This window comes from Triticum dicoccoides, chromosome 1A (genome assembly GCF_002162155.2).
Source record: "Triticum dicoccoides isolate Atlit2015 ecotype Zavitan chromosome 1A, WEW_v2.0, whole genome shotgun sequence".
In the NCBI taxonomy this organism is placed as follows: Eukaryota; Viridiplantae; Streptophyta; class Magnoliopsida; order Poales; family Poaceae; genus Triticum; species Triticum dicoccoides.
In genome coordinates, this window is record NC_041380.1 from 232604938 (window position 1) to 232628538 (window position 23601).

Consider the following 23601-nt stretch of genomic DNA (forward strand, 5'->3'; position numbering starts at 1 on the left):
GCTTAGCTGCAGTCCAGTACTCGCCTAAGTTTGAAAAAATCCTACTGAGTGGAGAGCAGACCTCCCACTCGGGGGCTTAGCTGCAGTCCAGTACTCGCCTAAGTTTGAAAAATCCTACCAAGTGGAGAGCAGACCTCCCACTCGGGGGCTTAGCTGCAGTCCAGTACTCGCCTAAGTTTGAAAAAATCCTACCGAGTGGAGAGCAGACCTCCCACTCGAGGGCTTAGCTGCAGTCCAGTACTCACCTAAGTTTTTAAAATCCTACCGAGTGGAGAGCAGACCTTCCACTCGGAGGCTTAGCTGCAGCCCAGTGCTCGCCTAAGTACGGAACACATCCCAATCCGCAAGGACGACGAGGTGCAAATCGACTGCTACCTTCTCCTTCGGAGCTACACCACAAATACAAAGTTATTTCGAGTGAAGAACAAGTTCCACTCGACAGATAATTCATGAAGATATTCAACGATAAATCAAGTTCAGATAAGATCCAAAGGTACTAGACCGCAGATCAAAGGACTCGAGCCTCCAGCTCGACAAAGTTTAACGGTTATAAAAACCACTCGGCATTCCGAGGCAAATTTAAGGTGGGACATAAGAGTTTGTTCACTCCGCGGGAGGAGGGCTGCCAGGCTCGACGAACTCATCCAGGTCGACACCGTCGGCTATCCGAGTGGCTGCAGCGATGAAAGTCTCCATAAAGGTTCAGAAGTCATGCTTCTGGGTGTTGGCGACCTTAATTGCTGTCAGCTTGTCTTGTCGCACCTCCTTGCAGTGGACACGAACCAAGGACAGAGCAACATCAGCGCCACACCGAGCAGAAGACTTCTTCCACTCCTGCACTCGGCCAGGGATTCCGTTAAGTCGAGTCATCAGAGACTCGAGATCGTTTTGGAGCGTAGCCTCTGGCCAAAGTGCCGGGTCGATCCGTGACATGGCGACCTTCAGTCGAGCCAAGTAGTCCACGGCACCGTCGATGCGAGATTCCAGTCGGAGCAGATTCATGGCAGTTTCATCTTTCACGGGAGAGTTGATTAGATCCAAACCTGGTTCGATCCGCCCAGTCTCCTCTTCAAAGTTCTGGCAAAACTCTGCATTCACGATCCAAGGATAAGTCAATTTTCATACACTGAGTCGACACAAAAAAAACACCAGTCGGAACTGAATGTGCACCTTCAAGCTTGATGTACAACTTCTTGGCGAGGCTCCTCAAGTAGCTCTCCAGATCGTCCCTCCTGCGAGCGATGCCTTCCATCTTTTCGTTCAGGTTGAGGTTATCCTTCTTCCAACATGTACACTCCCTATTGGCTTCATTCAGAGCGGTCTTCAGCCTGGTATTCTCTTCTTCTAACTGGCCGACCGAAGCCAGCTTCTGTTCGGCCAGAGCGGTCTTGTCGTCAGCCTCCTTACGGGCAGCAGCCAAGTCCTGATCCTTCTTCGCCAGAGCCTCTCTCAGTTTTTCTGCAAAGAAATGATGGTTGATTCGGAAATAGCAGAAGGGTACTCAAGCCTAAAAACTAACCAGTCGACAAAATCGTCTTACCTGCGGCGCCGTCTCTGACCTTTTGCAGCTCTGTCCTGGCCAGCTCCAGATCAAGGTTCAGTTGAATCTGCTGCTTCTCCAAGTCAGCAAAGCGAGCTCCAAGATCGCAAGATTTCTGAAATCAAAGGGGAGAAGTTATCGTTACAGCAAAACAAAAAAAACAAAGGCAATAAATACTAAGACTACGGTCGACTGCCAGCAGTCCACCATAGTCTCGGGGACTACACCCAGTGGGTGCACTTAGCATGCCCCCACCGGTTCTGATCCCACTCGACCGGCCCGCCGAAGTCGAGTTCAAAGAAAAAAGAGAGAAAGAAAGTAGAACTCAGACTACAGTCGACTGCCAGCAGTCCACCATAGTCTCGGGGACTACACCCAGTGGGTGCACTTAGCGTGCCCCCACCGGTTCTGATCCCACTCGACCGGCCCGTCGAAGTCGAGTGGAAGAGACAAACTACCAGTTTGGTTTATACATTCGGCAAAATACAAAGACTACAGTCGACTGCCAGCAGTCCACTGTAGTCTCCACTAGTCCAAAACTTCAATCGACGCACCCAATGGGTGTACAGACGCAAAGATTTTCGGAAAGAATCTTCAGATAGCCTACTGACCTGAACGTTGCTCTGGAGAGCCGAGCTGGCATCATAGGCGGCTTGGCTGGCGTCCCGCACCATCTTCATCTTCTCCATCATAATGCCCGCCTGGCGTATGGCTTCCCTAGCAGCATTCACCTTGTCCTTTGGGACATGATGGGTCGCAAAAACTGAAGGCGGGTCGACAGGGGCCTGAGCATCCGAAGAAGAAGGCAAGGCACTCGACAGGGGCTCCGCGAAGGTAACAGAATCCCGATTGACGTCACCAGTGTCCTGAACGACTGGTTCCGCCCTCGGCGTCGACTGTAGCGCCTCACTTGCAGGAGCTCGCCTACTCTTCCTCGTCAAAGACCTCTCGGGCTCTTCATCATCATCAGGGAGGTCAATAATGTTGGGAGCTGTGCAAAGTTCAAATTACCAAAATCACGTCACCCAGTGATGCACGATGTAGTTGAATCGACCAAAGAAAGATAGTATGGCGAAAATTATACCTGGATTAGAAGTGACCGCATCCTCCATCACCTCATCATCATCCCTGTAAGCTGAGGTCCCGGAAGTGGCAGCGCTAACAATTCCAAAGTTCGTCCAGTTAAAACAAGAAAAACAAACAGCGTGGAGCGTCGAGTGAATACAAGGAGAGACACTCACACGGAGGTGACAGGGATATCAATCTTGATCTTTGGCAGCGCCTTCCGAGTCTTCGGCTCTGCAACTTTGGGGTGTTTTGGCGCCTTCTCAGTCGGGGTTGGTGAAGAGACCCGAGGATGCTTCGAAGACTGGCCAGCCTGAGCAGTTGCCTTGTCGCGGGCACTCCGCCGTTCTTGGTCAAGCTTGGATCGTCTCTCTATGCGAGGAGGCGACTCGACTTCTTCCCCATCACTTGATTCGTCACTTCCACCATCCCCTTCACCATCAGAAGTCCACTCGCCACTTTCGCCACCACTCGCCTCGCCTTCCAGAGCTTGCTCTTGCTCCCCGTTGGGAATCGAATACATTTCAGTAATGGCCTAAAAGAAAGCAGGGAGAACAAAGTCAGTCGACGCAATACAGACAGCTGCGCGAGTGTATTCGGATTACAAGCAAAAACTCAGAATTAGACCTGCTCTGGTGCACGCGACTGGTCGAATGGGAGAACTCTCTGGCTCCTCTGGGATTGTCCTTGTTCCCGGTAATGCTCGACAACCACTTCTCCAGTGTGTCGTCATCGACCTCCTCAGAGTAGATCCGAGTGGATTCTTCTAGACCCGAATACATCCACATCGGATGGTCTCGGGCTTGAAGAGGCTGGATGCGCCGCTGAAGGAAGACCTCCAAGAGATCCATACCAGTGACCCCGTCACGAATGAGCTGGACCACTCGGTTGACCAACACCTTCACTTGCGCCTTCTCCTCCGGGAGCACCTTTAAAGGGGAGGGTTTTTCCACTCAGTCCATGGTAAAGGGAGGGAGGCCAGTCGATTGCCCTGGCGTCGACTGGTCCTTGCAGTAGAACCAGGTCGACTGCCATCCGCGAACTAAATCGGGAAGAATCATGGCCGGAAAGAAGCCTTTTCCCCTCGTCTGGATGCCAAGACCCCCACACATCTGGATCACTTGGGTCCTCTCGTCACTCGGATTAGCCTTTTTCACTGTCTGGGAGCGACAAGTGAAAATATGCTTGAAAAGACCCCAGTGAGGTCGACAACCCAAGAAGTTCTCACACAAGGAAATGAACGCGGCAAGATAAACGATTGAGTTGGGGGTAAAATGGTGGAGTTGAGCCCCAAAGAAGTTCAGAAACCCTCGGAAGAAAGGATGAGGAGGCAAGGAAAACCCACGGTCGACGTGGGTGGCAAGAAGAACGCGCTCACCCTCCCGGGGTTGCGTCTCGGATTCCTTCCCCGGAAGCCGCGCCGAGTCGTAGGGGATCAGCCCTCCCTCGGCCAGGTCGTCGAGGTCTTCTTGGGAGATCCTCGAGTGGATCCAGTCGCCCTGGATCCAACCCTTCGGCAGGCCAGTCCGCGAGGAAGATCCGCCCCGGCTCGTCGCCTTCCTCTTTGACCTCGCCGTCGCCTTCTTTGCCCGCTCCAGAGCCGCTGTCTTCTCCTTCACCATTGTCGCCGACGAGACGCGTGTGGCGCGGTGGCGCTGGAGCAAGAGCGAGCGCAGAGAAGAGGCGTGAGGAGGAAAAGAGATAATGGGGCGCACTGTTCGGGAGACTCCGGTCCAACGCCTTATATGAGGCCGCTTCCGAGTGGCTGACAAGTAGGCCCAGATGGCTCTGTCAAAACCCGTAACGACCGCACGAGTGATACGTGGCAAAAAAGGTAGCGCGGGGATCGGGGCGGCTCCGCTCTATCTCGTCTGATTACTGCGGCCTCCCCCGTCCCGCGCGCTTCCCAAAATTCGGATCCCACTAAATCTGCGGGCAGCAAATAACTTGTCAGACCAAAGATCTCCTCCGCACCGTCACTCGGAGCCTTACAAGTAAAGAAACTCACTCGGCGAAGAATTAAGAATGGATCAAGGCGACTGAAAAGGGAGTTGCTGTCATCACTCAGGTCCGTTGATCCGAAACAAGATATGCTCACGGCATAAAAAACGAGTCCGAGAAGTCCTCAACTCCTTCCCCACTCAAACCTCGATCCATTCGGGGGCTAATGATGAAGCTATGTACCTAGGGTAGGGTCACGGACCTGTCCTAACTGCCCTACCCAAGGACGCCTCTAGAATAAATCACCTTTCAATCGACTTGGAGGTGTTCCACTCGACAGACTCGAAGACATTCGACCAAGAAGCAATTACTCGACCAAGATCCAACCACTCGACGGCCAGGAAACCTAAAGTCACTCCGCACGCTAACGGTCGGTCATTAAGTAGCTTTTATGGTCATCATAGCACTTTATTATTAGCGTTATCAGTAACGCCCTACCTTAATGTACATTGAACCCTTCGTAACGGGGGCTGACCGGGGTCCTGGCGCACTCTATATAAGCCACCCCCTCCTCCGAGACAAGGGTTCGCACCTCTGTGACTCATACACACATAATCCAGTCGACCGCCTCCGGGCTCCGAGACGTAGGGCTTTTACTTCCTCCGAGAAGGGCCTGAACTCGTAAACCTTGCGTCCTTACAACCTCTCCATAGCTAAGACATCGCCTCTCCATACTTACCCCCCTACATCACTGTCAGAGTTAGAACCACGACAGATGAGGCAGCAACACCTCTTCGACCGACACATCATCTAGAGCGTCAGTGAATAGGCACCGTCCAACACCAGCAGGGTGCGGCGGCGAGCATGCTTGCCGGAAGAAATGCCTTACACTATATCTTTTGGAGAACATCCTATGTCAGAATCAAAAAGAATTGTAATCGGAACAAAAATGATCAACCTGCCTTGGGAAGAGAGCTTTATTGTTTTATCGTAAGAGCATGGTTAATAGTACAACCCACAATGGGATATGTGAAGTTAATAGCCCGCTAATACAATAGTGAGTCATATTTGTATGCCATGTCATTAATACGTGGTCCACCTTTTTCTCTGACAAAAGTTGTTAAAACACATGCTACAACCAGGTGTAAGTTTATAGTCCGCTTTTTTCTCTTTCTTTCAACCAGGTAAAAAAATAATCTAATATAGCATTTCTTATGGTCAGTTTATATATACTTGCTTTGAGAGAAAATTGCTTTTGGAGGTCGAGCTCCCTCGAGGCATCCCTTGTAAAATTCAAAATTCGTCAAAACTCATATTCTTTACATTTTTTTTGAAAAATACATATATACATAGAGGCATAACGTACATGTGTGCAAATTTTTAGGAGAAAATACGTTGAAATGAGAGTTGTGAAAAAAATATAGGGCTTTTCAACACATGATACTATTCATCCTCAAAGCCCAGAAATTTGTCTTTTTTGCACAGGTCGCATTTCAAAATATTTCATCTTGCATTTTTACACACTTATACATTTAATCCTTTTATATTGCATAATTGTTTTCAGAATCTTTTTTTAATTAGAAAGTTTGAATTTCAAAATTTTAAAAGATAAAGAGCTCCATGCATAGTTTAAAAAACCGGAGCGGACCGACGGTCGAATCGGAAAAAACGGAGACCGGCGGCCTCAACGATTGTTTAAGCTAATAAGACCGTTCTGCAATCAGACCGGAGAAAACCGATGAAAAAACCAGGCCATTGAACCGGGAAAAAACAGGATTTTTTAATAGAAATTGGGAGAAGTGGAATTCAACCCCAGAACGTGTGAGCAGTACGCAGGAATGCCCATGGCCCAATAACCAACTCGGTTATGTTACTTTGTTGTCCACTACATGAAAATAATTTTATTTGACCATTGTTTCACACTATATTAGTACATATATTACTCAACATATATTATTTTATTGCTTAAAAACCAACAATCGAACCGGTGAACCAGCGGTCCGACCGGTAAAAACCTGAACCGACAACCTTTCTGGTTCAATTTCCGGTTTGGTTTTTTAAACTATGGCTCCATAGAGCCCCGTCACCCAAATGCCCTACTCTGCTCTGAGGATACTTTTCTCCATGCCACGAAAAGAAACGCGAGAAGTTTTACTACCTCCGCACTGGTTTCTTAGTTTTCTTCGTTTTTTGTGCCAAAATTTGATCATAGATTTAATTGACAAAATGTTAATGCATGTCATAAAAATTATATCGTTGGATTCGTATATGAACATAGTTTCTAATGATACTATTTTTTGCGACCCGCAAAAAAACATTTTATTAATTAAATCTATAGTTAAAATTTGACACAAAATACTAAGAAAACCAATAAAGGAGAAAGAACGTGACATGCACGCACGCCACACGTTGGTGGTGCCCTCGTACTCGTGGCCGGCGACTCAGCAGCTGCAAATGCTAGGAGAAAGACCCAAATTGAACAAAACCCAACTCCAAAGTCCAAAGTGAGTCCAAACACGAGGAATAGCCAGTGAACCAGAGAAACCTCCGACCCCACCGCCTTCTTCTCCAGTCTTCCCCCTCACCTCACACCCGGAAATTCGGATCAGCACCGAGCAGCAGCACGCTGGCAGTGAGTGGGAGCCTTCCAGTGGAAGGAGTCTTCCAATGGCGGCCACCTCCTCCTCTTTCTTCGCCCCGCCCCCCGCGGCTCTGCTTCGCCACGGCGCTTCTCCCCGTCCTACCGCCGCGGCCTCCCCCTCCTCCTCCTTCCGCTGCCACGGCCGACTCCAGCGCCCGTCTGTTCGAGTCCCCCGCCGCCGCCCAGCGATCCCAGCGTCCGCCCGACCCGTGAGCATCGCCTCTCCTCCTCCTATTCGCTTGGAACGCGTCATCAGAGCTTCTTAGTCATCTTGTTGCTCTCCGTCTACTTGGACAGCCGATTCACGACTCGGGTCAACCCTAGCTGTTCGCCGCGTTCGAGATTGATGCGATCGGTGCCTCATCGCAGTTTTTCCTTTATGGACTTCATTCATATCTCATGATATTTTCCTGCGGGAGGTGCTGAACTGCTGATTTCCTGTTCTGTGCGCTGTGTGCTTCGTAGGTGAGGTTTTGCGTCAATGGTGTCTATGGGTGGCCGGCGGTACTCAGGGGTTGGACTAAAAGGGGGTCGAGAAAGTGTTTATGCGCCGCTGGGGCACATGACGACGCTGTGAATCAAGTTGGCGAGGATGCCGACCACGACGACGACGATGTCCGTGTTTCCAATGAGGCCCTCCGCGCCACCATCCGGAAGAGCAGAGAGGTGCTGGCGATGCACAGAGATCTACTTGATCAGGTATCCTTTGCACGTTTCGTTTCTCGAATCAAATGCATTTCTTCTTCATGCTCTCATCTGGTGGATCACTTTAAAAAATGTTAGTATTCATTTTTTCAAAAATATTGTTACCCAACATTTCTGTCTGAAGCTCTAATCCAGCTCATGGCACGGCTACAACGATTAGTGAGACTAAACTGCCTAGTGGATTTTGTTAAGGACATAGCATTATCACATCGCATGACCTTCCTTCATATATAAATGTCTTTTAGGTACATGTACGGGAGCACTTTTGTTAAAATGATAAATGCGGATATGAACGTCCTAAACTATGTCTTACTTTTAGTCCGTGGATCACCCATTAAGCTCCTCAATTACACTGAAAAATGCTAGACCTCCAAGTGAAGTCAAAATGGCATACCCTTGCCGTCCGCCGTGCCTCCCGGAAGTTGAACTAGTAACTCTTTTTAGCCTGAATTTTGAACGCTAGACTGAACCGCATGTGCATTCTAAGCAACGGTTTGTGCACAACTGGAATGGTTACAGTTCTGAGGAACATGGTTGTCAGGGGTAGCTGGTGGTAACAGCCTAACAGGGTCTGTGTTACCAGTGAGTAATTTGCACCACCACCTTTAGAAGGAAACAAGAAAGGCTGACACACAGAATCTACTGCGTAAGGTGTCAATTTAACACTCTTGCTGGAATCGGAAATGTGTCTGAATACATATTGGTTACAGATTGGAATGCACAATATCTTTGTGAATAACCTTGCGGTGTACTTTTTAACTATCCATGCTCATCATTAGCCCATTTCTGGAATTATTAGTGCTCTTACATTTATGTTTGCATGAATGATATGGAATTCACATTACATTATGTATGTGTTACTGTTTATCTACTTGAATTAAAACCATACTATGTGGAGCTCATTCATCTATGGTGTAATTTATAATTTGTGGAACCATCATGGATTGAATTGTAATACACTGCCAGCTTATTCAGATATCAGAAAAGAAGAAGCTCATCTCTGTTATTGAGGCCAGCTCCATTCATAATGGGCAAGAGCCATTCAGTGGTAGTCCCTTTTCACGCTCGGATGCAGTTTCAGAGGGCGAAGAGATTGGCTATGATCTTCAGATGTACCTTGACAGGCGTTCACAGAAATCCGAAATCCGTTCAACTCATGGAGAATCTATTAGTGGCCAGCATGAATACTATGGAAGTTTAGAAGACAAACTTTCCTACACTGATGTTAATGGATCATATAGCAAGGTCAGCTATGTTCACTATCTGTACAAAACTTTCTCTAGTGCTGCTACTAACGTATATGAACCACAATCTGTTAATGGTATGGAGCAGGATTATGAAAAGGGACACTCAGTTACTGAGGAAATAGATGACAATTCATCTTCTTCGGCCGCTGTAGATGTTATGAATATCATATTGGTAGCTGCAGAATGTGCTCCTTGGTCGAAAACAGGCAAGAACGATTTAATAAAGCTTCATTTTTTCAAGCTTTTCTATTTGTAAAATTCCAGATTCAAACTTAGCACCTCTAGGATGGAGAACCGGAGAATGTGGCCCGAAAATAATACCCCTTTTGGTTATATTCCCGGTGCTAATTAAGTATTTCTCAGGGGTGTATAATTTCCTTTTTGGTGCAAAATGTTCTGGTTTACATATTGGAGGATATGTATTTTATGCTCTAGTTTCTCACCTTAATATTTCCACGAGTGTTACCTATTCAAGTTATATGTGTGTTCACATCTGTAGTTACTGGTAACAGCTATAATTGAGGAAGAATAGGAGAAACACGGAGGGTATGTGTGCATGCATACTAAGTTATCCTATTGCTCATCAAGACAACTGCAGTGATACCTGAAGGAACAAGAAGAACACACACACGCGCACACCCCCACACCTACTAGCTACTGGCCTACCACTATTTTAAATAGCACATCATAGCGGAAAAGGGGCCGTCGACTCATTGCCACTATTTAATGGCTGCTGTAGTCTTGATAATGTTTTGCCGTCGGAGCAGCATCACCTGAGACCTATTCAAATGGATCACTATAGAATCTCTTATTCTTGTCAGGGCCTTCCCTACAGTTTCTCTTCTAAACTACAAAATTGGAAGCAAGCTTGGCTACTTTCTGGCTGGCTCTGTCATCTTAGAAAAAATTGCGCTAGTAGCTTGTAGGTACTCCTCGCTTAGTACACCAAGTATTAGGACATGGATTTAACCATAGGAATGAATTTATTTATCATCACGTAATGTTTAGAAGAGTCACGGTTTCTACAAAACTTTTTCCTTCATAACTAGACGAATTAGATATTTGTTCTTGTCAGGCTGTCGCCCGGAGCATTGGCTTGCACTGTCCTCGTAGTCAAGTCAGACACGAAAAAAACAAAGTTTCTCAGTCATTGAGTAGGTGTTCACAGAAAGCAAGGCACGACGGATTTTGTTTGGATGTGATCTACGTGGATGCCCAGCAAATCCTTATATCTGGATAGTCTTTTCCTCTTGGTAAAAGGAGCATGCATGCTATACCTTGGAATTGGATATTCAGAAAAGCATCCGACATGTCCGATTGAAATCAACTCCTAAACCATTAACATCACAGGCCCATGTTGCTTGCACTTAAGTAGAACTACATTTCAGTTTTCCATCTAAAGAGGATTTTTTTCAGTTATTCGATAGCCCCTTCCACCCCCTCCAAAAAAAAGTTAAAGGAGCTTCACCAAATGATACCGTACTCCCAAGTGGTGCCTCATTCTTGAGTTTGGCGCCCATCCTGAGCCATAAGTTCCCGATTCATCTCTTGAGCTCCTATGCATGTTTACTTCTCCTACAAGATAAATTCAGAAGTATTTAACAAGTTAAATGGTCCATCCATGCCTTTTGTTGAAATCTATAGCTGTCCATGTTTCTCTACTTCATTGAAACCGACTCTGTAAAGGCTTATGAGGTTTTAACATGAATATCTTAAAGGGCTTTCTTTGCAAGAAAAAAAAGGGTTAGCTTCTGCTAATTGTTAGTACACATTGTTTTGTTTCTATTTTTGGAGGTCGTAAGAAATCTGTGCAGATGTTATCATTAAGCTGAAAATCAGTTTGGTAATCAGAAGAGTGAGCACAAATTCATTGCTCTATAGTCTATAATATACTCCCTCCGTCCCATAATATAAGATGTTATTACAACCAATATATGAGTGTATTGGTTGTAGTAACATCTTACATTATGAGACGGAGGGAGTAATAAGTATGCATAGCTGCACATGATTTCAAACCTGAAGACACTGCTAATTTTCGTTTCTAATGGCTTGCTAAGGGAGCTGTGTTAGAATAAATCCGAGGCATACCGTCGATCATCCGAGGACCAAGCAACCAGATGAGCACGACACCGAGATTTGTTAACGAGGTTCACCGATATGGCTATATCCCCGGGGCCTGACTACGGGCGCTCCTCCCCGTGACACCGTCACAATACTGCACACCGGCCACCCGGGCGCCGGCACACAACTCTAACAAACTCCACCTTGGCGAATATTCTCCACCACCTTGAGTTCGTCAATGCATCAAACTTCCATGTACATTGGACTTGAGCTTATCCCATGAGCACCGCTGCTACTCCAAAGACTCCATATGACTCCACCTGCAACTTGTAGTCCCTTCTTTTCTTGACCACAGCCAATGCTCGAGCAAAATTAAGTTCCTCTTTACTCTAGTCTGTGCTCCCAACTTCCAAAGTATCCATCCAACGCCATCACACACTGATCACTGACCTGCGTGAAAGTGAACAACTCACATATTGGGTGTCACACGTAAGAGTTACCTGAACTCAACATCACCGCTCCTTTCTTGACCGCCTGTCTGAAACTTGAAGGAATTTCACCGTTGCTTATAGTCATCCCGAGTCAAATTCGCAGTTGTCTCACCACATGTATGACCACCAGAGCCCTGGCCCGTCTCCATGCCCCGTGCATACCGCACGCCTCGCCGCTATTACCGCATCGAGCCTCCGCTGTCCCGGTCGACTCTCAAGGGTCGCGAAACCACACCACTCAACCCCCACTGTAGAGTACCATCGATCATCACCGACCGATGACGCGTTTCACGCTTCCATCAGACCACCGGGTTCCAGTCCGAACTGCGTGTCACTCGCTTTTCCCCACCGAATAGGCTTCGATTCTCTGGATCCTTACACCGTAGCCCCTCAATCCAGCTCCACCTTCAACATGACTCCATGGTAGATGATTGGTCCACCCTCGTGCCCCGTCGACTTCAAGCTCTCATGTGCACCGTCTTGAATCAACCCCGCGCCATAGTCTTGTCGAAACCACACAAGCCTCGGGCATGTGCACCACGTGTTTCCACGCCCAGAAGTCGGTCACCATCAGCATCACGCTCTTATGGCATCGTCGCCGATTCCACCACCGTCTTCTGTACCAACCAACATCCAAGTCGATCCGTCAGACTATCTAGTCTGACCCAGCCGAACTTGTCCGACTGCAACCATGCTCCACCCTGCATCGTGTCCGTCCGCACATCTCTATGCATTGCTTGACGCCCTGTGTTTGCATGATCCTGCCACGGCGCACTCCAGGCTCCTCCAAGCCTTATGCGCGTGCTGTCGTCCTTAACGTACACGCACCAAGCACTCTTAGCAAACATGACCCACAAGAGAAATTTCCATGCAAACCTGACCAAGTGATCCCTCCGCACAATTCCTTCTCTTGTCTTGGTCCACTAATAGCTCCTCCATGCACGCACAAGAACTGCACTTTTTTTTTCTCAAACAAATCTCACGGTATCCTTGGCTTTGCACATTCTGCAGCTTCCTGCATGCACTCGTCCACAGCTTCCTGCACGCATGCCACACACGCCGGCCTCACCAGCCGTCCCAGCCGCGTGCGCCGTGGCCTATTCCGTCGCTCGCCTTGCATCCTGCGCAGCCACACCAGCCACCTTGGGCCGCCTTAGCCACACGCCTGCAGGCCCCTCCTGGGCCTTAGCGTGCCTTGCACAAGCCAGCCCCGCCTGGCAACTTGCCGATGCCACTCGCCGCCACAGGATTCCTGCCACTGCACAGCTGATCCGCGTGTACCACGCGCCGACCGATTCGATCGAACCGATCTCGCCGAGTCCTCTCGAACATGCCGCCACCGCTTCAATCGACTGAACCGATCTAGCCGCCCGCTGATGCAACTCACCAATGCTGCCTGATGCTTATCCTGATCTCGTCGATAGCGCACCCAACGACCACCATGGAACATCTTCCGCACATCGTCTTTGTACCGAAACTTGACGACGATCCATCCTCTAGATCAATGATCCGCGACCTCCTTGAACCTTGCTCATGATACCACTTGTTAGAATAAATCCGAGGCATACCGTCGATCATCCGAGGACCAAGCAACCAGACGAGCACGACACCGAGATTTGTTAACGAGGTTCACCGATATGGCTATATCCCCGGGGCCTGACTACGGGCGCTCCTCCCCGTGACACCGTCACAATACCGCACACCGGCCACCTGGGCGCCGGCACACGCCGCCGGCTCCCCCTGCGTACCTGTGCTATTATGTTGGCATAGGTTACATCGTGTGTCTACCCTCACTATATATGAGAGGCCTAGGATACAAGTGTCCTACTTGGACACGACACCATATCCTATCTAAACACAATACAACTACAAGTCCAACTGTAACCTACCTTATACACAATATTCGACACAACTCTAACAAGCTGTAACCATGTTTTTAATCTCCTGCAGGTGGACTTGGGGATGTTGCCGGAGCTTTGCCTAAGGCTTTGTCAAAGAGAGGTCATCGTGTCATGGTATGTTTCTAGAAGCCGTCTTATGATGATATTGTAAATAGAGACTCAACTAAGCTGCTGACAGTTGGTAAATGCCGCAAGTCAACATGGAAGATAAGCAGATGCTGCTTAATGTTCATGAAGTAGCATATTAATCCAGTAGATGACCTAAAATTCAAAAATTATGTCGCCGAATGACCTAGGTATCATGATGTTTGTGCCTAGTAAAATTTGAATGAATAAATATTTCATGAGTATAATCAATTGTGGCAATCATTTGATTTGGTCTTCAATGTAAAATGGGCCATTAACATAAGAGTAAATTCCATATTTTACCCCTAAGTTGCAGGTTTGTGACAGATTTTACCCCATTTAAGAGAAAGTATTCCATTTAACCAAACTCCTGCCAGTTTTTACCCTTCTAAATCTTCTAGCGCTTTCACAAGTCGGACATACATATCATTGTTTATATGGCGCGCCACGAAGATGATATATATAATATAGTTCACCGCATCTTAAATGGGGTAAATTCTGTCAAAAATATCAAACTTAGGCGTAAAAAATGGAATTAACTCTTAACAAAAAGAATGATGTATTCAGATAATTATGGTACATCTAGCATCACTTGTACACTATACCCTTCCCCACTGAGGCATGGATTAGCTTGAAGCACTAGCAAGCTGCACAACACAACTTGTTGGCATATGTCAAAATGTACTGCAGCTTAGATGACCTAAATGCTGAGCCAGTACAGAGTGGCTGTTTCAGTTGCACTGAAAAGAGATCATGTAAATCAACAGTGGGTAGCAGGTAAGGAATTAACTCAAATAGGGTAATGTAATTGGAATACATCCCTCTTTGTGTGACCTGGGGTTTATTCCTAATACATTTATTGTGGTTATGGGGTAACATAACCAAACAATTGGTCATGTATCCCCTTCACAGTAAGCAAGCATGGTACGAAATAAAGACCTTTCAACCAAACACCACCTAATTTTACATTTTCTGAGCGTCTCGATCTCCTTATAAACTACTGTCCTGTCAATTACATTTGAAGTACGTTAATACTCTTTTTCTTGGACATGCGTGGAAACCATTTCATTGGACATGAGATGGATACAAGGCCTCTTGGGTCGGGCTGCACGCAGGCAGGGGCCGGATGTCCGGGCTCAGGCCGGACTGTCTGGGGTGCAAGCCGGACATCCGGGTGCTGAAGCAGGTGCGAGGTCGGGCTGGCTGGGTGAAGGGCACGCTCCAGGTGCCGGATGTCCGGATAGCAAGACAGACGTCCGAGTTGACGGCCGAGGCTTCTGATGCCAAGCCAGTCGTCCGGGCTGAGGCCGGACGGCTATCCAGGTGATCCTTTCGTCCGGGCTTAGCCCGGACATCGGGGTAGCAGTCCGGTCGTCTGGCTGCAAAGCAGGGGCAGTATTCTCTTCTTTTTTTTTGCTCCTCTTCCGCCATGGCTTGGCCTTGTTCCCTTGCTTCTCCATGGTCGCGTCCTTGGTACATAGGGTCTCCGGTTGAGGTAGTAGCCATGTCTCATATGAATGTAAAGGTAGTTCAAAGAGGAGCGAGAGTTCACCTCGGTTTCAATGGCACGTGCGCGTGCTCTAGTCATCGGTCCACTTGGCACTTGGGGTGTTTGTGTAGGGTCCATGGTGATGTCCATGGGTTGCTCTGCACCAACACGCTCATGCGTTCGGTGCCGGTACTGTGCCATGTCGTGCGCCTTGAGGGGCCCACACGTGCCATGCGCCACATGCCCGCACCCCTAACCCACACATGCCTGTGTAACCATGATGGTCGTCTCTGATACCATTTTGTAACACCACCCTTTGGCTGGTAGTCATTACTCCCGGCTATCATTAGGCTCAGGATTAGCCCCACAGACCAACACGAGTCTTGCCGGCACATTTTGTCCTCACTCGTGCGCGCCCCGGGAAACTTCCAAGTCGGTCATCCATCCCCATATTGCTCTCAGCCAAGCACGCTTAACCAGAAGGTTCTTAGGAGATGAGCTTCGAGAAAAGAAGATGCATCCTTGTTACAAGAGGGCTCTTGTCTCATGCCGCCACATTGGAGGGCTCCATGGGCTACCACAACGGCGCCTCCAAGGAGAACGACGCTGTGGCGCCGCCGTCGCCGCTCAGTTTCGCTAGCCATCATCAACAATGGTTGTGGCTGGGCAAGGATTTCACCCTGGCTCTTGATCGCTGACCACAAAAGACCACCAACGCCACCATGTCCATCGGGGAGGGAGCAGGTGAGCGGGTCAGGGCAGAGACAGGGAAGCAGCTTGCTGAAGTTGTCCACCGTCGTAGACAAGGGATTAGCACACAATCACGTCTAAGGGGAGGGGAGTCACCTGCAGCACCACCAACTGGCCTGCTGCTGCCTGCCGCCTCCAGCTAGCTGCCTGCGGCTGTCAGGCCGAAGAGGTGCCCGGCAGCATGGGGGCAAGACGCCGGCCAGATCTGATGGAGCAGTGGCCACACAGATCTGGGCCACCTGTTGATCCCCGCTGGATGCTCCGCCGGGCAGCCCCGCTGGCACAGTCGACCACCCACCAAGGAGACGCAGGAGAGGACCATAGTGACACGACACAGCCAGGATACGGTGACCAAAGGATGTGGGGAAAGGCCCTGCTACGGGCTGGTACCGTCTCGCAAGTCACATTCGGCGGCTGAGCCGCTTGATCGCGGGGTGGAAGTACTTGAATGCTAAATAGACTACCTTTCAGTTGCACCTTTGGTAACTTGTTTACATGTATACATTTACAGGCGATAGTACCAATGTATGGGAACTATGAAGAACCTCGCCAAATAGGAGAACCAAAGAGGTACCAGGTCGCAGGGCAGGTGCTTTCCCCTCTTGTTCGTAATAGCTTTATCTTGTGATAGTAATAATTCCTTTTGAAAACACGTTCTTTGTACAGGATATGGAGGTAAAATATTATCATGCATACATAGATGGCGTGGATTTTGTGTTTATCGACAATCCTATCTTCCACAATGTTGAGAGTGAAATTTATGGTGGAGACCGAACAGTAAGTAATGTAATATTCTGCTTACTATACTAAATTGCATATTTGCAAAAGCTGAGATGATATTTATGTTGTAGCAGCCAGTTGTCTTCTCTTTGCCTTTTGGGGTTGCTTATTATTGAGACGAGTAGGTCAATTTTTTTCTGCAGGATATCTTGAAACGAATGATCTTATTGTGCAAAGCAGCTGTAGAGGTAAATTCTCTTGCGGCTAAGCCATTTCTCTCTCCAGGCACTGATAATCCATAAGAACATGTACATTTATTTCATGGAAATAAGTACACAAACACTTAACATGTACATTAACATTGTTTTGCTCTGCTTTTTCTATGATTGGCATCTTTCTTCCTCAATATGCTAATAGAAAACGTAATGACCTTGATCTAGGCTCCATGGTGTGTTCCATGTGGTGGTTTTTGCTACGGCGATGGAAATCTTGTATTCATAGCAAATGACTGGCACACTGCATTACTGCCTGTTTATTTGAAGGCTTATTATCGTGACAATGGTTTCATGATATATGCCCGCTCTGTCCTTGTGATACACAATATAGCACATCAGGTAACGTTTCTTCCCCTTAATCTCACCTTTTATCTGATATGTATTTTAGTATTTGTCCCACACTTTTGCTATGTATTCCGTGGATTTTACATGGAAATGAGCATTCCGTGGATGTCATCAAGATGGACATGGTTTCTGGAATGCTGTTACGAGCTTTAATTTTGCCAATTCACAAACAATATATACATAGTTATTCAATAATGGAGAAATTTAAAAAATAGTCACTCATATAGCAAAACATGTAATACATCCTATCCTCACAAGGATCCAGAAAAGACGTCTTTTACTGGAGAGCACAACATATCAGTTAGTGTACATTGTCTTCATAAAAGTAGTTCCTTACAGTCACAGTTACAGATGACAACAACAGTATCAGTTACCTTATGTTGTCATTATAATTTCTTCTGTTTCCACTTTCCAGCCTTGGGTAGTTCTATAGTGTAAATTTGTAATCCTAGTCTGTTTGTTGCTTTGGTGTAACAATTGTTCTCTATCAAACATATGATCCATCAAGATGAGTTAACTTTAATTTCTGTTCCAGGGCCGTGGCCCCTTGGACGATTTCAGTTACCTGGATTTGCCCAGTAACTACTTGGACCTTTTCAAACATCACGACCCATTTGGAGGTGATCATCTAAACATATTTGCTGCTGGAATTAAAGCTGCGGACCGTTTACTTACTGTTAGCCATGGTTATGCATGGGAGCTCAAAACGCCTGAAGGTGGTTGGGGCCTTCATGGGATCATTAATGAAAGTGATTGGAAATTCCAAGGCATTGTAAATGGTATCGATACCACTGATTGGAATCCTAGGTGTGATGTCCACCTGAAATCAGATGGATACAGCAACTATTCTCTGGTAACTGTTGAAACAGGTAAAGCACAGTGTAAAGCGGCATTGCAGAAAGAGCTTGGTCTCCCGGTTCGTGGGGATGTTCCTGTGATTGCTTTCATCGGACGGCTAGACAATCAAAAAGGCGTAGACCTGATAGCAGAAGCAATGCCATGGATAGCTGGTCAAGATGTACAGGTAATACTGCTGGGTACCGGGAGGCAAGACCTTGAAGACACACTGAGGAGGCTTGAAAGCCAGCACTACGACCGTGTTAGGGGTTGGGTTGGTTTCTCTGTCAGGTTGGCTCATCGTATGACCGCAGGAACTGATATACTGTTGATGCCGTCAAGGTTCGAGCCTTGCGGGTTGAACCAGCTCTATGCAATGATGTATGGGACCGTGCCGGTGGTGCATGCGGTGGGTGGCCTTCGAGACACCGTCCAGCACTACAATCCATATGAGGAGGCTGGGCTTGGTTGGACTTTTGAAAATGCGGAAGCAAACAGGATGATCGATGCGCTGGGGCACTGCCTGAACACGTACAGGAACTACAAGTCTAGCTGGGAGGGACTCCGGAGGAGAGGGATGATGCAGGACCTAAGCTGGGACACTGCTGCTAAACGCTATGAGGAGGTTCTTGTTGCTGCCAAGTATCAGTGGTGACTGGGGAGTGGATCCACGAGCCTACTGATGGTTGTCATTCACAGACTGGAAGACACTCTTGTTGTGTGTTTGCCCAGTGTCCCAAGTTGAGCATGTTGGTTGAAACTGGAAGACGAAATCTTTCCTGTCAGAGCAACTGTTCTTTTTAGGGGCAACAATGCAACTGTTAGCCTACTTCCTAGGCGAAAGCTGCTGAAGAGGTGCTTCTTTGGAGGAGGTTTAAGCGGCACATAGAAGATTCAGCGGACAGCGGCAAACATCCTCCCTTTTGAAGGATGCATTTCTGAAGCAGCCTCTGTTTCCACAGGATGAGCTCAGTTAGATGCTTTATTTAGCTCAGTAGAGTACCTACCAGCTAGCTCGGGAATCATTGCTTGGTTTATTTGATTGATTGATAGCTGGGTTGTACATCCCGTCTAGGAGTTTGCTGTTGGGTTGGTCATTTCTTAGAGCAAAGTCATGTAGATAGACAGTTGTAGCATGAGGTTACCTGGTTTTGAGCGTTCCATGTAATTAGTACGTACTCCCTCCGTCCGTCCCACAATAAGTGACTCAACTTTGTACTAATTTTGTACTAGAACTATTACAAAGTTGAGTCACTTATTTTTTGGGCGGAGGGAGTACTATTTTAGTTTTTCGTTTATTCACCCTTCGCGGTGGTCTGGGTTTTGTGATGCTGCTTTATACCATGCTTGAGTCTGTAATGTCGGTCAGGGTCAGGGTCAGCCGGTGGCTTGCGTCCCGGGACATGCATGCTTCAGTTGAGGGATGTCCGTCCAATCGTCACATGCAGCGATCGTGCGTGTTGGCAAGCCCATGGGAGATGCGATGCCGGAGAAGAAGTGGTCCAGAACAGGATACAAGGTATCACCACCTGACAAGTTCCTTCTCTACTGTGAAGGGTAAGGGTTTCTAACTCCCCCGCCTCTAGGACACGCCAGCTCAAGTGTCCAACCATATAAATGTATAGGCACGTAGCCTCTGCAACCAAGCAGTGCATACTCGCCAGCTACATTCCTCAGCGACCCAACACGTTATTCAACAGGGATCAGTGATGGCCGCCCCCGCTGCCGCCCGCGGCCGCGCGTACGAGGACTTCGTGCCGCCGCACAACATGGTCACCGAGCCGGCGACCCACACCCTCTCCGTCGATCTCACCGCCGCAGGCACGCACCGCACCCCCCTACATATTAGTACCATCGCATGAGTTGTATATGCCGGGATCAGCTTGTGTTGATTTAGTTACGAGGTGCCGATTGCAGGGTACAAGAAGGAGCACATCAGGGTGCAGCTGGTCCGCAGCCACGGGCTAGTGGTCGTGCGCGGCGAGCGCGCCGTCGCGGGCAACCGCTGGAGCCGCTTCCGGCTGGAGTTCCGCGTGCCCGACGGCTGCGACCTCAAGGGCATCCACGCGAGGTTCGAGGGCGGCGTCGTGCGGGTCACCATGCCCGGGCTAAGGACGGGGCCTGCGGCCGCGGTCGGCGACGTCTCCGGCAAGCAGGTGCCCCCGGCGGCCAAGGCCGATGCTTCCGGCGTTCGAGCAGGAGACAAGGAAGATGAGAACGTGCAGAAACAGCCGGTGGAGGAGCGCGGGGCCGACGCGGTGAAAGATAGTGGCCGCCTTGATCAAGGACAAGGTACCCCTGCCGACGGCGTCCAAGGAGTGGAGGCACCGGCGCCGGCGTCAGGCCGCGGATACAGCTACCTCCCTGAACGGAGAAAGCTTGTGACCAGCGTGGTTGGCGCGGTGCTCGTCCTGTTTAGCCTTGGCATCTACGTCAGGTACAGCTTCGGCCCATGAGCTGAGGCAAGAGGTGTTAACTACTCGACGTCATTCTCTCTCTCAAAAAAAAAAACTACTCGACGTCAGATGAGCGATGAGCCTAAACGATTTGCCGCCAAAACATGTGCAAGTGCGATAGTGCTAAAAGCGATGCTCGGGTTGACTCAATTGTATCCTAAACCTGAACTACAGCTGCTTAAGATTCATGAATCATGACGGCTCCGTTAATCTGGTACCAACATGTACAACTTTTATTTCATTCTCTCTCTATATATATAAGCACGCCTACAACAAATCCTCTGCTCTTGTATAAACAAGAATCAGAAGCATTCCTCCTTGTTGGCTACTTACAAATTTACACCATCCCAAATCACCATATCATAATTCTGCTTTGAGGTTCAAACTTCAAAGTAGAGTTCATAAGCAAACACCTGAACAATTTATTTGTCAGAATAAACCTAATGGCAACACGGGCGGCCCATTTCTTTCGATGATTCTGGCACTCGCAGTAACGAAAGCCCGCATTTCTTCTTGTGACGCGATGGCGTTCCCGCGCTTCCGCCCTCCGCCGGTGCAGGCTATCCTCGCCGTCGGCGGCGGCGGTTTCTCCGTGCCGCCCCGCCTCAGCCGCCTCGAGATCTCGCGCAGGTAGCTGCCTACACCGCCGCCCTTCGTCTCCTCCTGCACCCCGGCGAGCGCGCGCGGGCATTGCTGGTATTGGAGCCCCGCGGCAGCTTGCGGCTGATGAGACGTTCTGAACCCGAGCCGATCCCCGACAGAGGAGGAGGCAGTTGAGGAAGCGGGGCTGGAGGAGCCCGACACGGATGCATCGCCGGCTGGCGGCGACCGCCGGTTCTTTCGCTGTCGGTGCCCCTTCCGGTTCTCGGTGGACGGCGATGCCGGAACCACGTCGCCCTTCGGCACGGCCTCCTTCTTCTTCTTGCCGCCGAGCGCGCCGAAGCACTTGGGCGAGGCGGACCAGCTGCGCTGAAGAGGCACCGTCTGCAACCCGACCCCGTCGCCGAGCGAGGAGGTCGATGAGGACGCGGATGGGAAGGATCCTGCCGACGACGACACGGCCGCCGCCTGGCCGCCCACGCTCGACGCCCGCGGCGACGACGAGTTTTCGTGCTTGTGACCGACGGCCGCCGACGCGTCGAGCGCCATCGTCACGGCGCAGGGGAGCAACCACGCTACGGTGATCTGGAACGTGGTGATGTAGCCACTGTGCATGGGTGTCACGGCCCTAGCTTAGTCTTGCCTGTCATTACATAATCTCCATGCATCATGTTTACTTTCCCTCAAAAAGTTAAAATGGAGATAAGAGAACTCCTAGCACCCATTTAATCCAACTAGAGTTACTAAAATACTTTTTCAATGAACCTGAAATGCCTTTCAAAAATGTTCATCATCTTTGCTTTGGTCTAGAACCTCCGACAAAAATGGTTCATATTTTTCGAGGATAACATTGGGTCACCGAATTAAATCATATACTATTTACATTTGGGCATTTAAATGCTATATAATATTTTAAATATTCAAATATTCATGAACTAAAATGTTTACTGTTGGAAATATTCCAAACAATAGCCTTAAGCAGTTTCATGAATTTTAAGATTGTTTTGGTATTTTTAATAAAGCCCTAAAGTTACAGAATAAAAGAAAACAGAAATTAAAAGAAAGGGAGAGAGAGAAAGGACCTAGCCCACTTACCTGGCGCAGCCCACCTGGCAGCCCACTGGCCGGCCCAGCACTGTGCTGGCCCGTGCCAGTCATCGCCTACCTCTGCCAATAGGCAGAGGAGGGACAACGCACGGCGTGCGCGGGCGCCACGCCACCAGGCTGCCTGCCTGTGTCGCCTGGCCAGCACGACGCCTCGCATCTTCTCCTCGGCGTCGCCTGGACGCCTCACTTCCCTCCTGGCTCTCTCCCTCGCCTCTTCCCGCCATGGCCGACGCAGCCGCGAGCTCGCTACCGCAATAGCCGCGCCCACCGTGCTCCCCTCGTCTCCCCGTGCTGCCCACGATCTCCGCCGTCGCCTGCCACTTCGCCTCGATCGAGCCCCGAGCGCTCGCACGCCCCGGAGATGCCTCACCGAGCTCATCCCCGACCGCCGTCGTCGGAGATCCCTCTCGATGCCCCGAGTGCCTCAGCCCCTCCCCGAGCTCGCCATTCACTCCACGACGATCCCTGTGAGCTGCCGCCCGTCCTCTCCCTCTCCGTTCCCCCTTCATCTTACCCTATGCTTGAATCTCAAGACGAGATTCTTGTTTAGTGGGGGTGAGTTGTCACAGCCCTAGCTTAGTCTTGCCTGTCATTGCATAATCTCCATGCATCATGTTTACTTTCCCTCAGAAACTTGAAATGGGGACGACAGAACCCCCAGCACCCACTTAATCCAACTAGGGTTACTAAAATACTTTTTCTATGAACCTGAAATGTCCTTCAAAAATGTTCATCATCTTTGCCTTGGTCTAGAACCTCTAACAAAAATGGTTCACATTTTTCTAGGACAACATTGGGTCACTGAATTAAATCATATGCTATTTGCATTTGGGCATTTAAATGCTATATAATATTTTAAATGTCCAAATATTCATGAACTAAATTTTTTACCGTTGGAAATATTCCAAACAGTAGCCTTGAGCAGTTTCATGATTTTTGAGATTGTTTTGGTATTTTTAATAAAGCCCTAAAGTTACAGAATAAAAAAAACATAAATTAAAAGAAAGGGAGAGGAAAAAGGACCCAGCCCACTTACCTGGCGTAGCCCACCTGGCAGCCCACTGGCCGGCCCAGCACTGTGCTGGCCCGTGCCAGTCATCGCCTACCTCTGCCAGTAGGCAGAGGAGGGACAACGCACGGCGCGCGTGCGGGCGCCATGCCACCAGGCTACCTGCATGTGTCGCCTGGCCAGCGCGACGCCTCGCGTCTTCTCCTCGGTATCGCCTCGACCGCCTGGACACCTCACTTCCCCCTGGCTCTCTCCCTCTCCTCTCTCTGCCATGGCCGACGCAGCCGCGAGCTCG

At 49.0% G+C, this 23601-nt stretch overlaps 2 protein-coding genes across 6 annotated transcripts; both read left to right on the forward strand.

The window, feature by feature from the left end:
* Positions 1 to 7063: 7063 nt before the first annotated feature.
* Positions 7064 to 19295, forward strand: LOC119267246 (soluble starch synthase 2-1, chloroplastic/amyloplastic-like). Of its 5 annotated transcripts, none has more exons than XM_037548620.1 (10): positions 7064 to 7396; positions 7653 to 7886; positions 8859 to 9137; positions 9225 to 9345; positions 13642 to 13706; positions 16469 to 16546; positions 16624 to 16743; positions 16881 to 16925; positions 17118 to 17291; positions 17833 to 19295. In XM_037548620.1, the coding sequence occupies exons 1-10, from the start codon at positions 7214 to 7216 to the stop codon at positions 18787 to 18789; spliced, it is 2256 nt and encodes a 751-aa protein (XP_037404517.1). In that variant the 5' UTR covers positions 7064 to 7213; the 3' UTR covers positions 18790 to 19295. The 5 variants fall into 5 exon arrangements, with proteins under 5 accessions (XP_037404517.1, XP_037404510.1, XP_037404502.1 ...); XM_037548613.1 differs by having other exon boundaries at positions 16624 to 16734; positions 16863 to 16925; XM_037548629.1 differs by having other exon boundaries at positions 7066 to 7396; positions 8868 to 9137; positions 16624 to 16734.
* A 203-nt stretch (positions 19296 to 19498) lies between these two features.
* LOC119267277 (inactive protein RESTRICTED TEV MOVEMENT 2-like) lies at positions 19499 to 20831 on the forward strand. The gene is made up of 3 exons (XM_037548647.1): positions 19499 to 19691; positions 19835 to 19955; positions 20052 to 20831. Exons 2-3 carry the CDS (start codon positions 19844 to 19846, stop codon positions 20588 to 20590), a joined length of 651 nt encoding a protein of 216 aa, XP_037404544.1. The 5' UTR covers positions 19499 to 19691; positions 19835 to 19843; the 3' UTR covers positions 20591 to 20831.
* Positions 20832 to 23601: the final 2770 nt, after the last annotated feature.